General features: G+C 47.3%; 1 protein-coding gene across 1 annotated transcript in view; it reads right to left on the reverse strand.

The window, feature by feature from the left end:
* slc29a4a (solute carrier family 29 member 4a) overlaps positions 1-4,757 on the reverse strand; it is an 8,533-nt gene extending 3,776 nt beyond the window's left edge. The window contains exons 1-6 of the mRNA XM_053444087.1: positions 4,499-4,757; positions 2,341-2,472; positions 2,065-2,178; positions 1,230-1,358; positions 424-498; positions 72-340 (exon numbers count right to left, since the gene is read on the reverse strand). Coding sequence (XP_053300062.1) covers positions 72-340; positions 424-498; positions 1,230-1,358; positions 2,065-2,178; positions 2,341-2,472; positions 4,499-4,742 — 963 coding nt within the window. The 5' untranslated portion in view covers positions 4,743-4,757. The remainder of the gene's footprint in view (positions 1-71; positions 341-423; positions 499-1,229; positions 1,359-2,064; positions 2,179-2,340; positions 2,473-4,498) is intronic.
* Between the last annotated feature and the right edge of the window lie 7,666 nt (positions 4,758-12,423).

A 12,423-nucleotide genomic window follows, 5' to 3' on the forward strand; every position in this document is an offset into this window, starting at 1 on the left:
TCAACACAATTTGAAAAGACTTCACATTTACAAAAAGCACAGTAAGGTCCAGATAGTGTCCATAAACTTACAAATCTTACTTCCTCTGCAGTGACGTCATGATGGACCCTGTACCCCGTCCCGTTGTCCCGGGGGTCGTGACCTTTGCCCGGCCCTTTGCCCTGGGCGTGGTCGGTGTAGTAGCGGACAAACCGGGAGCGCCGGACCAGCAGGTGCAGCAGGAAGCAGAGCATCTCCATGCTGATGGAGACCAGGAAGAAGATGAGCGTGTTCCTCCTCTCGTCTTTGATCAGCAGCTTGGTGAAGATTCGCGACAGCGAGATGATCACTCCGGCCGTACCTGGACATCCGGGGGACAGAGGGACAGGTGAGGACAGAGGACACATCCACCAGATGTCTCAGTCTGTGTCTGTGTGGACTTACTCTCTCCAGTCATCACTCCCTGTGTGTACCTCTTGGGCAGCATCCCCATGTAACCATAGAAACTGGACTGCTGCACTGTGGTGGGGGGGGGGGGGAGTGGTAAACAGTGTAAACAAGAGCTCGATGTTCAACAACACTTTGTTTAGAGTCACGACTTCGTGAACCTCCAGCCCTGCACCGATTACTCTCTGTGTTCACACTCACAGTAACAAGAGGGAAACTGACTCAGTGTTTGAAAAGTCATTAGCAGCAACTGACAAATACATCTTTATACGTCTTGTATTTATTTCTACTCCTGCATTACACATAGAGCATCAATATTCATGGGATCTATGGGGAAATAGTACAGGTCCTGATTCACTATTCAAAATATTCTGGAGGAAAAGTCTCTTTTCTCTGTTGCTGCTAAAGGTTAAATAACAAGTTCACCAGCAAGTTGCTAACTGTGTTGTTGATTTGCTGTTTGGTGCTGAGCTCACAGCAAAACTGTGAAACCAAAACCATGAGCTAAGATAGACCAAAAAGCTCTGTAGAGTTAAGGCGATTAAGGCGACAAACCCAATTTACATTGATTTGATATCAAACTGGTGCTAAACTGGATCAACTGCAGCGTCATGTCTGTGACCTGCTGCAGATCTTCTGATTTTCCACCATAAAGAGGTGACAACAGTGGTGAGTGAAAACAAATCCAATGTGACTGAGACAGTTGTTTGAGTCTGTGGGTGAAGGTTTGTGCAAGAGCTTTATTTTGTGTTGTGGCACCGATGGAAACATTCACCAGACGGAGAGGAAAGCTTCAGTAGTACCTGTACACCCGAAGGCCACCACCCCCACGGACACCAGGTTCACGACGTAGGCCTGTCTGGTGGTGAACTTTGCCAGCCAGACGTCAAAGACGCTGACGAAGATCAAAGGCCCCAGAGCTAAGATGTAACCTGCAGACAGAGGGACAGTGAGAGAGACGGACAGGCAGTGAGACAGGGAGGAGACATCTCTGAACCGGGTCATGTTGTGACTGCACAGAACACATGTTGACAGGGCCGGCATCACTTTCAACTGAAGTCCGACGGTCTCCAGAGACGAGCTCCTGCGCAGACAACACACTTCAAACGAAGCTTCCTCACACAGGAGTTATTTTAAGCTGCAGAAGGTTCAGCGGTGGAATCGAGTTCTTACAAACACGGAACATGTGCAGAGATATGCAGCTTCTCCTCGGGCAACATTCATTTTTAAAGAACCTTCCTCAAAAATCATTCGAGTAGGCTGAAAAGAGAAGTTATAGTTCTGTTGGTCAACAATATTAGGGTTTTACTGCAGATTCAATCTTAATGTTTTACAAACCTGATGTTAAATATGCTCAGATGTGCATTTGAAGGGTTTCTTTAATTTTAAAAGTCAAACAAAAAGCCTGCACTCTGTTAAGTTTGTTAGAAACAGTTAATGAATAAAAAGAAGAGTTTTTTTTTTAATTCTGCCTTTTCAGTGTTGCTCTACACCGACAGACCCTGAGGTTCCCAGCATCCGTTAACAAATGAGACACAAGCTTAGTTCTTATAATGAAACATATTTGACCATTAGAGATTTGTGTGTGTGTGTGTGTGTGTGTGTGTGTGTGTGTGTGTGTGTGTGTGTGTCACTCACCCACAGTGATTCTGGTGTGCAAGCTGAGTCTCTCCACCAGCACGTTGTTCAGGATCACGGCCATCAGGGCCACGATGATGTATGTGAGACTCATGTCGAACACGATGGACGTTCCTGCAACACACACACACACACACACACACACACACACACACACAAACACACACACACACACACACACACACACACAAGGGTGAGCCCTGGGAGCTAAACACAAACGTGCACTCTGCAGCTGTGTGCACGTGAGGGTTAATTTGTGCTCGTGCATATTAACACCTTTGAACTTCTGGTGCAGGTAGTCCACGTCCGTAATGAAGCTGTTGTAGGGAAGCAGGAAACCCACTCCGGCCAATAGCATCGCGAAGTAGATCCCATGATACCGGTCGTCTGGGATCGGCTCCTCACAGTCTGTACGGGAAACGAGGGGTCAAAGGTCGGGGAATTAACACGGGCGACATCAGTGAGGAGAGAAATGAGTTTAAAACATCTGAATGAGGTCTGAGTCCATCGCTCTGCATCTTCATCACAGCTGATGAGGAGGAACGTGGCTCAGCTGCTGTTGTTCTGAAGAAAGATCGATCAGAGGAATCGTGGATGAATCGGAGTCGGACCAGCTGCTCAACACGTGTCACTTATTATCGTAACTTTTTAAACTTTTTGCAGCTGATTCGGTTTCCGCGGAGAAAGTGTGAAGTGCAGGATCTTTATGAAACTGTTTATAATCCTCCTCTGATCCTCTGAGCGCACTTTAAATGGCTCCAAAGGATTCCTGAGCATTTTGATTCGTGCATTCAGCTCCTAGGAGCATCGAGATGGTTTTCATCTGCAAGCTGATCAGATTCACAGCAGCTGAAGCAGAAGAAGAAAAGATGAGCGGCTGCAGAAAGTCAAACTTTTCTAAAAGGAAATCAGAAGCTCTGCTCACGATGTGTGACTGATGCTTCAGGGCGAGAGCTGACAACATGGAAGAGCTTCAGGATGGATTCTCCCTTTGTTAGGTTCCTGTTTATGGATCATCTTTCTGCTTGTTTGCTTTGGGGAAATGAGATTTATCTTTCTCTCCTTTAAAAACACAACAAGACTCTCCTGGGTTTTCTTTGGAGATGTTTGACCCCATCACATCCAGATAATAGATATCCCAGAACTAATACATTAGTTAATCCCCCTGTACTGACCAATTCATATTCAAGATAAATGTAAATAAAGATGGAGGACGTGTCTCCACTTTCCTCCAAGATTCTGAGTTTGTCTTTCTGCAGAACGCAGATCCGGAGCTGGATGGAGACAGACGACTGCAGGAGGAAGAGAGACGGAAGCAGAGGATATAAGGATGGAGGGCGGGTGGTGGTGGTGGTGGGGGATGGGGGGGGGGGGGGGGGTTCTGGGCCTCTCGCTGTTCGTCCCTGTTCTCTTCTGATTTGATTAAAGTGCCCTTTGTTCAACCTGTGTAACCAGGCAACAGAGCTGCTGTGTTTTATATTCACTTCCTTTATTTCCTCTCTCTCTCTCTCTCTCTCTCTCTCTCTCTCTCTCTCTCTCTCTCTCTCTCTCTCCTGTTTTCACTCACGTCACCGTCATGTGTACAAACACAATTCAAAATCCAACACTAACATATTCAATTCAGCTTAACTCATAACAATAACTGCCACTGTGCCGGCAGCTCGTCACTTTTAGGATAAAGACCAAGAAACGTACAAAAAGATGGCCGACACGACGTCTCCCTGAGAAGTGAAGCCAAACCATCTCCTCCATGTTAGTGGATCGGACCAAATCCTAAAGTCAAAGTACACTTCAATACATTTATCTCAAAGACAGTTTAAGGGAACCTCATTCTTATCACCCTGATGTTTATTCATCATGTTCATTTGGGGTTTTAACTCCTTATTTGATATTCTAAAATAAAGTGAAACATCATGATTGACAGCTGAGACTGACGAGCGCAGGAATTGGCCGGATTTGGCGACGACAACTGGGAACAGACCAGTCACACACGAGACCAGCAAGTCTCTGAAGGGTTAATACAAACTGTAACACAGAGATATCGCACAAATCAAATTACAGTGAATTATGGAGGAGATTGTTACAGTGATCTTGTAGCCTTCACATGTTCATTGTTTTTAATCCACCTCCTGAGTATAAACACGCAGAGGAGAACATTACACTGCTGCTGGTTGTGCTTCACTTGATGTATTAGAAGACAAAGGTGTTTCCTGTCTATTTATTCTCTATGTGTGGATCTAATCTCACTGTTTTCTTTTTTCACTTTGATAAATTGTTGGTGTTGATGCATTTATCTCTTTGCTTCCTTCACGGGCCTTTCTCTGTGTGAAGCCAGGACACACACACACACACACACACACATACACACAAACACACACACAGACACACAAACACAGGAGTTACACACAGTGAGTCAGAAGTGAAACTCCCTCACCGGGTTCGGACAGAGCCAGGACTCCTCGCTCGGGGGCGTCTTTGCTGATCTCCTCCTCCTCCAGCTGGTACGAGTCGAAGCTGTAGCTCTGCACCACGCCGCTCTCCCTCCCCTCCCTCCCCTCCCTCCAGCCCTCCCTCCCCACATCCCTCCATCCAGCTCTCCCTCCATCCCGCCACACATCCCTCTCTTCGGGCGTCTGGGCCGGCGTGGGCCTGCGGCGCTCTGCTCCCACAGAACCCATCTCTTCACGTCAAGTATGCACACATATATAAACACCTCCCCCCCGCACACACCCACACACACACACACACACACACACACTGGCTCTGCAGGCTACACACTGTCGAGAGTGTGCATATTAAACACAATCCCAGAGACTGGAGGGGAGGTGGGAGGCCGTCAGATGATGGAGGATCTGCAGCAGGAAACAACAGGACACAGGATCAGGAGCAGAATTAAAAAGATGAAGAAGAAGATGAAGAGGTGGAAACACAGATTCTCTGTGTTTGTGTGTGACCGTGTGAGAAGCATCTTAAACGAGAGAAACAGACAAGGTCGGCGAACAGGCAGCTCTGCATTCAAATAACAGCCACTGCAGTTTATATCACTGCAAGAGGCAGAAGAGATGAAGTGATAACAGAGTTTTAATGATCTGTTCGTTGTTCCGTTATGAAGTAGAATATCCAAACTTTGTTCCAGCTCCTAAGATATGAGGATTAAATCAAACATTAATAAAATTAGACAGAAACAAGCATCATGAAGATAAGACGTTGTGTTGTTCTGGGGGGGAAATCGTAAAATCACTGTTTTCTGACATTTAGACAAAAGAACTGATTAAAAGACAAATGCACAGATTTGCTCTGTGTCCATTAAGATATGAATTCATCACTTATCAAAACTAGAATCAGTGGAAAACCTCCACGAGGCAGTTTCCATTTTGTTCATGTCTCTCCTCCAATGTTTTCATTAACTTCAGTCAACAGGGAGCCGCTGAGAGAAATGATATTGTTACAAGCTCGATCAATATCCACGGACATCGACACTGCTCCATTTGCTGTGCAAACGCACAAAAAACCTCCACAAAGACTCATCCATTGTGTTCACCTGTGTGCTCACACAAACACGTGATGACGTACAAAGCTCTGTCAGAGGGAGCCACACAATCAGGCCTGTGGTGAAGTGGCTGCTGCTGCAGCCGTCTCTCCTCTGTCACCTCCGACGCCCGGAGCTGCTACATTTCTGCTCCGGCCTCCGGCTGCTTTGTTATTATACTGAAATCCTCGTCTATTTTAAAAAGCCAGCTGTCTGCTCACTGAGATGAGGTAAGATGGTTTTCATCCCTGTAACGTGGGCTCATCCTGCCTGGCCTCCGTGTGGATGCAGAGGAACAGGGAAGCAGCTATAGGATGTTTTTTATTATTATTATTTTAAATGTGCAAACAGTATGGCGTCTGAGATCAAGATGTTTATAACCGATGAAGAGAAGCTGCAGCTGTGTAGATAAATGATGAGCAAGAGACAAACAGGACATTGTGTTACCTTTCCTAATACAATGTTCTATATATATATATATATATATATATATATATATATATATATATATATATATACATTTTGTACATTGGACTATGATAGATAGATAGATAGATAAATATATAGATAGATAGATAGATAGATAGATAGATAGATAGATAGATAGATAGATAGATAGATAGATAGATAGATTCATTATGTGTTGCATAATTTTGTTCTCATGTTTTTACATGTTATATAATATGTTGTGCCTGATACCTTGCAGCTGTAACACAGGAATTCAAATTAAATCAAAAATCAAGTAGTGCATCTATATACTTCAACTTTTACGTATATTTTTATACTAAAAATACCTTTATTGACATTCATAACGAATTGCACAGTTTGTTGCATCTGGCTCACGATGCAACAAGATCAATGATATAATACGAATTATGAGTAAATGAGTAAAGTAAAGTAAAGTGAAAGCACCGGTTGCATTGAGCTTGTTTTAAATCTTATAATGATTCCAAATGAGTGGCACGTTTTGCGCTTTGCAGACTGCAGGCGGCGCTCTCGGCCCTTCTCCTCCTCCAGACTAAACCGCTCCAGTCAGGGTCTGTAATTGATTTGTTCTCCCGCTGCGGTCTCTATTGTTTACTGAGGACGAAACGAGCAGAAACACGGAGTAAGAAAAACCCACAGAGGAACGTGACTGTGCGTCTTTTTACGCACGTGAACCTGTCTGGACTCTTCCTCCACCCCAGGTAGAAGCTCGCGTGTCCGGCTCGTTATTCATGTGGAAATTAGTCGTGAAGTCAAACACGACGGCAGCAGAGTGACGCATGAGCGGAGGTTCACCTCCTTCGGCTCAAATCCTCTTTTAAATCCTCCTGCTGAAGCACAAGCAGCTTCAGGTTCCTGTCGCTTCCAGATCCGAGCATCATCTTTGTGTTTTTTAACCCCGAGGAAAACCAAACAACAGGTTATCAATGTTCCCGTTTACCTGGATGTGTCTCCTCCTGCCCGGGGGGTTCAGACGCAGTGGGACCGTCGAGCTGGACTCTGCTGCCGGCCGGACTCGCTCCTTCCTCAGCCCGTATCCATGCGACTGAGACAAGGGAAGCCCCGGCTCCGTGCGTCCTTCATGCGCTCCTGGAACGCACCAGCATCCAGCAGAGCGGAGGAGAGGGATGGAGGATGTGTGTGAGCAGGGGGAGGACAGGGGGGGAGGGGGGAGGAAGGGGGAGGAGGAGGGGGAGGAGGAGAGGGCACTGTTGCCTCTAGCTGTTCATCTTTTGCAATCAGTCTTTATAAAAAGCAACCCTGCTCTATATGGAGGATAAAAGCTTCCAAACACATGCGTAAAAACTTCTTATTTTATTTAAGAGTGGTTTCATTTTGTGCTCATCCTTTGAAAGTAGTCGACTATGAAACTGGGATTAAACATTTATTGTTTTCGGGAAGTAAAAGAACAAATACAAGCAGATTCCAGAGATCAGAGGAAATCGATTTAAAGAACTTACAAAATGCTAAAGAGCAGTAAGTCACTGATGTCACAGTGAATCTCATAAAGAAGATAAATGTTTCGATAAATATTCAACTAAATATATATTAAATGTGTTTTTGTCAATTCATTTATTAAGATTTATTCAGTTGCATTTATCTTCATCGGCTTCAGGATGATATGAGAAATGCAGGCGCTGCCAAATATGAAAAATAAATAACAACATAGTGGAGGAAAAGATCTGTATCGCTTATACGACACACACGCACACACACACACACACACAAACACAAACACACACACTAACAAACAGAGCCAAAACTAAGTAATGTCTAACTCTAACCATAACGTAACCACAGTTAATAACATAATAAACCCTATTATGGCTTTGGCTTTGGTCCCCTTGAGGTCAACTGGTCCTGATGAAGTCAGTGTTTATGCTGGAAAAAGGTCTTTAGGACGTGATAAAAACAAGTGTAGACACACACACACACACACACACACACACACACACACACATACACACACATACACACACACACACACACACTCGTTCAGTGCTGGCACCGGAGCCTCTGTGTGATTGACATTTTATCAGTTCACTTCAATAGCTTATGCTAATTCTTTATTATTGGCAGGGTCTCTTTGTCATATTGCTAACCCCCCCCCCTGCGTCATGGAGGAGCGGAGCCAGGATGATGTAGTCGTCCTTCTCTCTGTCCACCGTCAGTGCGGCTGAGCAGATATCCAGGATGTGCAGCTGCAATGCAGGTTGCGGGTTTGAATCCCAACGTGGTACAACCTTCAGTCCCTCCACACGTTTGACTCGACATCACAGACGAGTTCAAAGATCGACTGGTTCCAGTGATGTGGTGCTTCGTGCTCAAGGTTCATCTCATTAGATTAGATTCAACTTTATTGTCATTGCACAGAGTAAAAGTTCTGAGACAACGAAAACAGTTTAGCATCTAACCAGAAGTGCAAAAGAGAAGTAAGAGTGCAGAGTATGTGAATATGTAAATAAATAAGAAATGTACAATAAGGTATATATATATGGATTATGAATAGCATTGATACAAGACTAGCAGCTATAGAAGTAGGTAGTGTAAATATGATAAGTATATATAAAGTATGATGAATACACTATGAGTAAGATAAGTATATAAATAGATATAAATATGAATACACTTTATACACACTTTCTAGTCTAGTGCATCAAAGTCAGCACGGCTGCTTCCCCATGATTCCAGTCCGTGTAATGCTAAGCTAAGCTAACACATCTGGCCCTCTGAGCTTCTGTGCAGATGTTTAAGTTATTTTCATCTCCATCTTTATTTAAAATTTTCAAAATGTTAAACAACTGTCCAAACAAACAGCTTTGTGTGTTTTTTTGGCCGATTTTATGTGTTAATTGGTTTGAATTTCTGGGATAAAAAATGCAAACTTGTAGATGTGCTGAAATATCCCCCAAAAAATTGTGATTGTAATCTCATCTCATCTCATCTCATCGTCATCCGCTTATCCGGGGTCGGGTCGCGGGGGGAGCAGCTCAAGCAGGGGGCCCCAGACTTCCCTTTCCCGGGCCACATTGACCAGCTCTGACGGGGGGATCCCGAGGCGTTCCCAGGCCAGTGTTGAGATATAATCTCTCCACCTAGTCCTGGGTCTTCCCCGAGGTCTCCTCCCCACTGGACGTGCCTGAAACACCTCCCAAGGGAGGCGCCCAGTGGGCATCCTTACCAGATGCCCGAACCACCTCAGCTGACTCCTTTCTAAGTAAAGGAGCAGCGGCTCTAATCCGAGTCCCTCACGGATGACTGAGCTTCTCACCCTATCCCTAAGGGAGACGCCAGCCACCCTTCTGAGAAAACTCATCTCGGCCGCTTGTACCCGCGATCTCGTCCTTTCGGTCATCACCCAGCCCTCATGACCATAGGTGAGGATAGGAACGAAGATCGACCGGTAGATCGAGAGCTTTGCCTTGCGGCTCAGCTCTCTTTTCGTTACAACGGTGCGGTAAAGCGAACGCAATACCGCCCCCGATGCTCCGATTCTCCGGCCAATCTCACGCTCCATAGTACCCTCACTCGCGAACAAGACCCCGAGGTACTTGAACTCCTTCACTTGGGCTAAGGACTCATTTCCTACCCGGAGTAAGCAATCCATCGGTTTCCTGCTAAGAGTCATGGCCTCAGATTTAGCGGTGCTGATCCTCATCCCAGCCGCTTCACACTCGGCCGCCAGCCGATCCAGTGAGTGCTGAAGGTCACAAGCCGATGATCCAATGAGGACCACATCATCCGCAAAAAGCAGTGACGAGATCCTCAGACCACCGAACTGCAACCCCTCCCCACCACGACTACGCCTCGATATCCTGTCCATGTATATCACAAACAGGATTGGTGACAAGGCGCAGCCCTGGCGGAGACCAGCAACCACTGAGAACGAAACTGACTGGCTGCCGAGGACCCGAACACAGCTCTCGCTTTGGGAGTACAGAGATTGGATGGCCCTGAGGAGAGACCCCCTTACCCCATACTCCCGCAGCACCTCCCACAGTTTCTCCCGGGGGACCCGGTCATACGCCTTCTCCAGATCCACAAAACACAAGTGGACCGGATGGGCATACTCCCAGGCCCCCTCCAGGATCCTTGCGAGAGTGAAGAGCTGGTCCGTAGTTCCACGACTAGCACAGAAGTCCAATAACAAACGACAGCTCGGGTTCAGATCAGGGAGGCCGTTCCTCCCCACCACGCCTCTCCAGGTATCTCCATCGTTGCCCACGTGGGCGTTGAAGTCACCCAGCAGAACTACGGAGTCCCCTACTGGAGCCCCATGCAGGACTCCATTCAGGGTCTCCAAGAAGGCCGAGTACTCTGAGCTGCTGTTTGGTGCATACGCACAAACAACAGTCAGAGTTTTCCCCCCTACAACCCTTAGGCGCAGGGAGGCGACCCTCTCGTCTACCGGGGTAAACTCCAACACCGCGGCGCTCAGCCGGGGATTTATGAGTATCCCCACACCCACCCGGCGCCTCACGCCCTTGGCAACTCCGGAGAAGAATAGAGTCCAACCCTTATCCAGGAGTACGGTACCAGAGCCGAGACTGTGCGTGGAGGTAAGCCCCACCAGATCTAACTGGTAGCGCTCCACCTCCCTCACAAGCTCCGGTTCCTTTCCCCACAGCGAGGTGACGTTCCACGTCCCCAGAGCCAGCTTCTGCTGCCCGGGTCTGGTCCGTCGAGACCCCTGACCTTCGCTGCCACCCATGTGGCTGCGCACCCGACCCCAACGGGTCTTCCCACAGGTGGTGGGCCCATGAGATGAAGAGAGGGGGGGTGCCACGTAGTTTGTTCGGGCTGTGCCCGACCGGGCTCCGTGGCAAACCCGGCCACCAGGCGCTCGCCATCGAGCCCTCCGTCTGGGCCTAGCTCCAGACGGGGGCCCCGGGCTTCCTCCGGGCCGGGTCACATCTCCTCTTCCGTCGATATTCATTGAGGGTTTTTGAACCATTCTTAGTCTGGCCCCTCACCTGAGACCACTCTGCCATGAGAGACCCTACCAGGAGCACAAGGCTCCAGACAACACAGCCCTCAGGTTCACAGGGACACGCAAACCTCTCCACCACGATAAGGTGACGGTTCCAGGAGAGGTTCTCTAGATGAGTCTAATCTGTGTGAAATCCTGGGAGGACGAGGAGGACGTGGTTTTTCTCACTGTCTGTCTGACTCTCTCTCTCTCTGTCTGTCTGAGCTGTCATCCCTCCTTCACCCTGCCTGTCTTCCTGTCCGTTTGGCTGCGTGACTGCCTCCATCTCTCTCTCTCTCTCTCTCTCTCTCTCCCTCTCTCTCTCTCTCTCTCTCTCTCTATTATATTTCTGTCTGAGTCGCTCTCTCTGCTCAGCCTGTGGAACGACTCGCAGCTCTGGATTTATGCTGCGTGTTGAATAGTAATGGTTCTTCATGTTGTTTCAGCCCCTGGCCGGTCTGTCCAGAGGAGAATGAGCATTTCCTTCTCAGCAGCTTCTCTGTTATGAATGTGTAAAAAGGTCAGACCACGTTACGTCTCCTTCACTCAGATGGAATCATGTCCCTGTCTCTACCAACACCCTGCAGGACTGTACAGACGGAGGTGTGTGTATGTCTGTCCATCCCTCTCTCTCTCTCTGTGTGTGTGTGTGTGTATCCCTCCATCCTCTCATCCATCATCCCTTCATCCAGCCTGGTAAAGATGCTGAGCCTCAACTGTTTCTATATTTAGCTGCCGGTCCAATCAATGACGGCAGAGCCACAGCGCCATGACTCTGCATACTGATAGTACTACGCCGCCTCCATCACCGCCTCCATCACCACCTCCGCTCACCTCTGTAGAAACAGATAAAGAAAGACGGAGAGAGAGAAACACATGAGGAGAAATGAAGGGGGATTAGCAAATTAAAGAAATTATGGGAAGGAAATGAGAGCAAAGGCACCAAAAATGAAAAGAATTCAAAAAGAGAGAGAGAGAGAAAAAGACAGGGCCTTAATCCTATGACACAGTTATAGGCAGCAGAAAGGAGCATGTGAAACAGGCATCAGGAGGAGGAAGGTGAAGAAGAGGAGGGATGAAAGGGAAGAGACAGGTGTACATGCAGAGGCAGAGGTGTCGAGGGAGGGAGACAGATGGAGAGAGAGAGAGAAAGAGAGAGAAAGAGAGAGAGAGAGAGAGAGAGAGAGAGAGAGAGAGAGAGAGAGAGAAACAGAGAGAGGAGGGTGCATGAAGAAGAAGGAGAAAGAGTTTTCACATGCAGGCAGAGATCAGTCCAGTGGAGGAGGAAGAAGAAGAGAGAGAGAGTTCAGGCGAGAGCAGAGTGTGCAGCCTGTTGGCATGAGACGCCGACGAGTGGGTTTGTGGGGAAATGAAA

This window comes from Pleuronectes platessa, chromosome 16, assembly GCF_947347685.1.
Source record: "Pleuronectes platessa chromosome 16, fPlePla1.1, whole genome shotgun sequence".
NCBI classification, from domain to species: Eukaryota; Metazoa; Chordata; class Actinopteri; order Pleuronectiformes; family Pleuronectidae; genus Pleuronectes; species Pleuronectes platessa.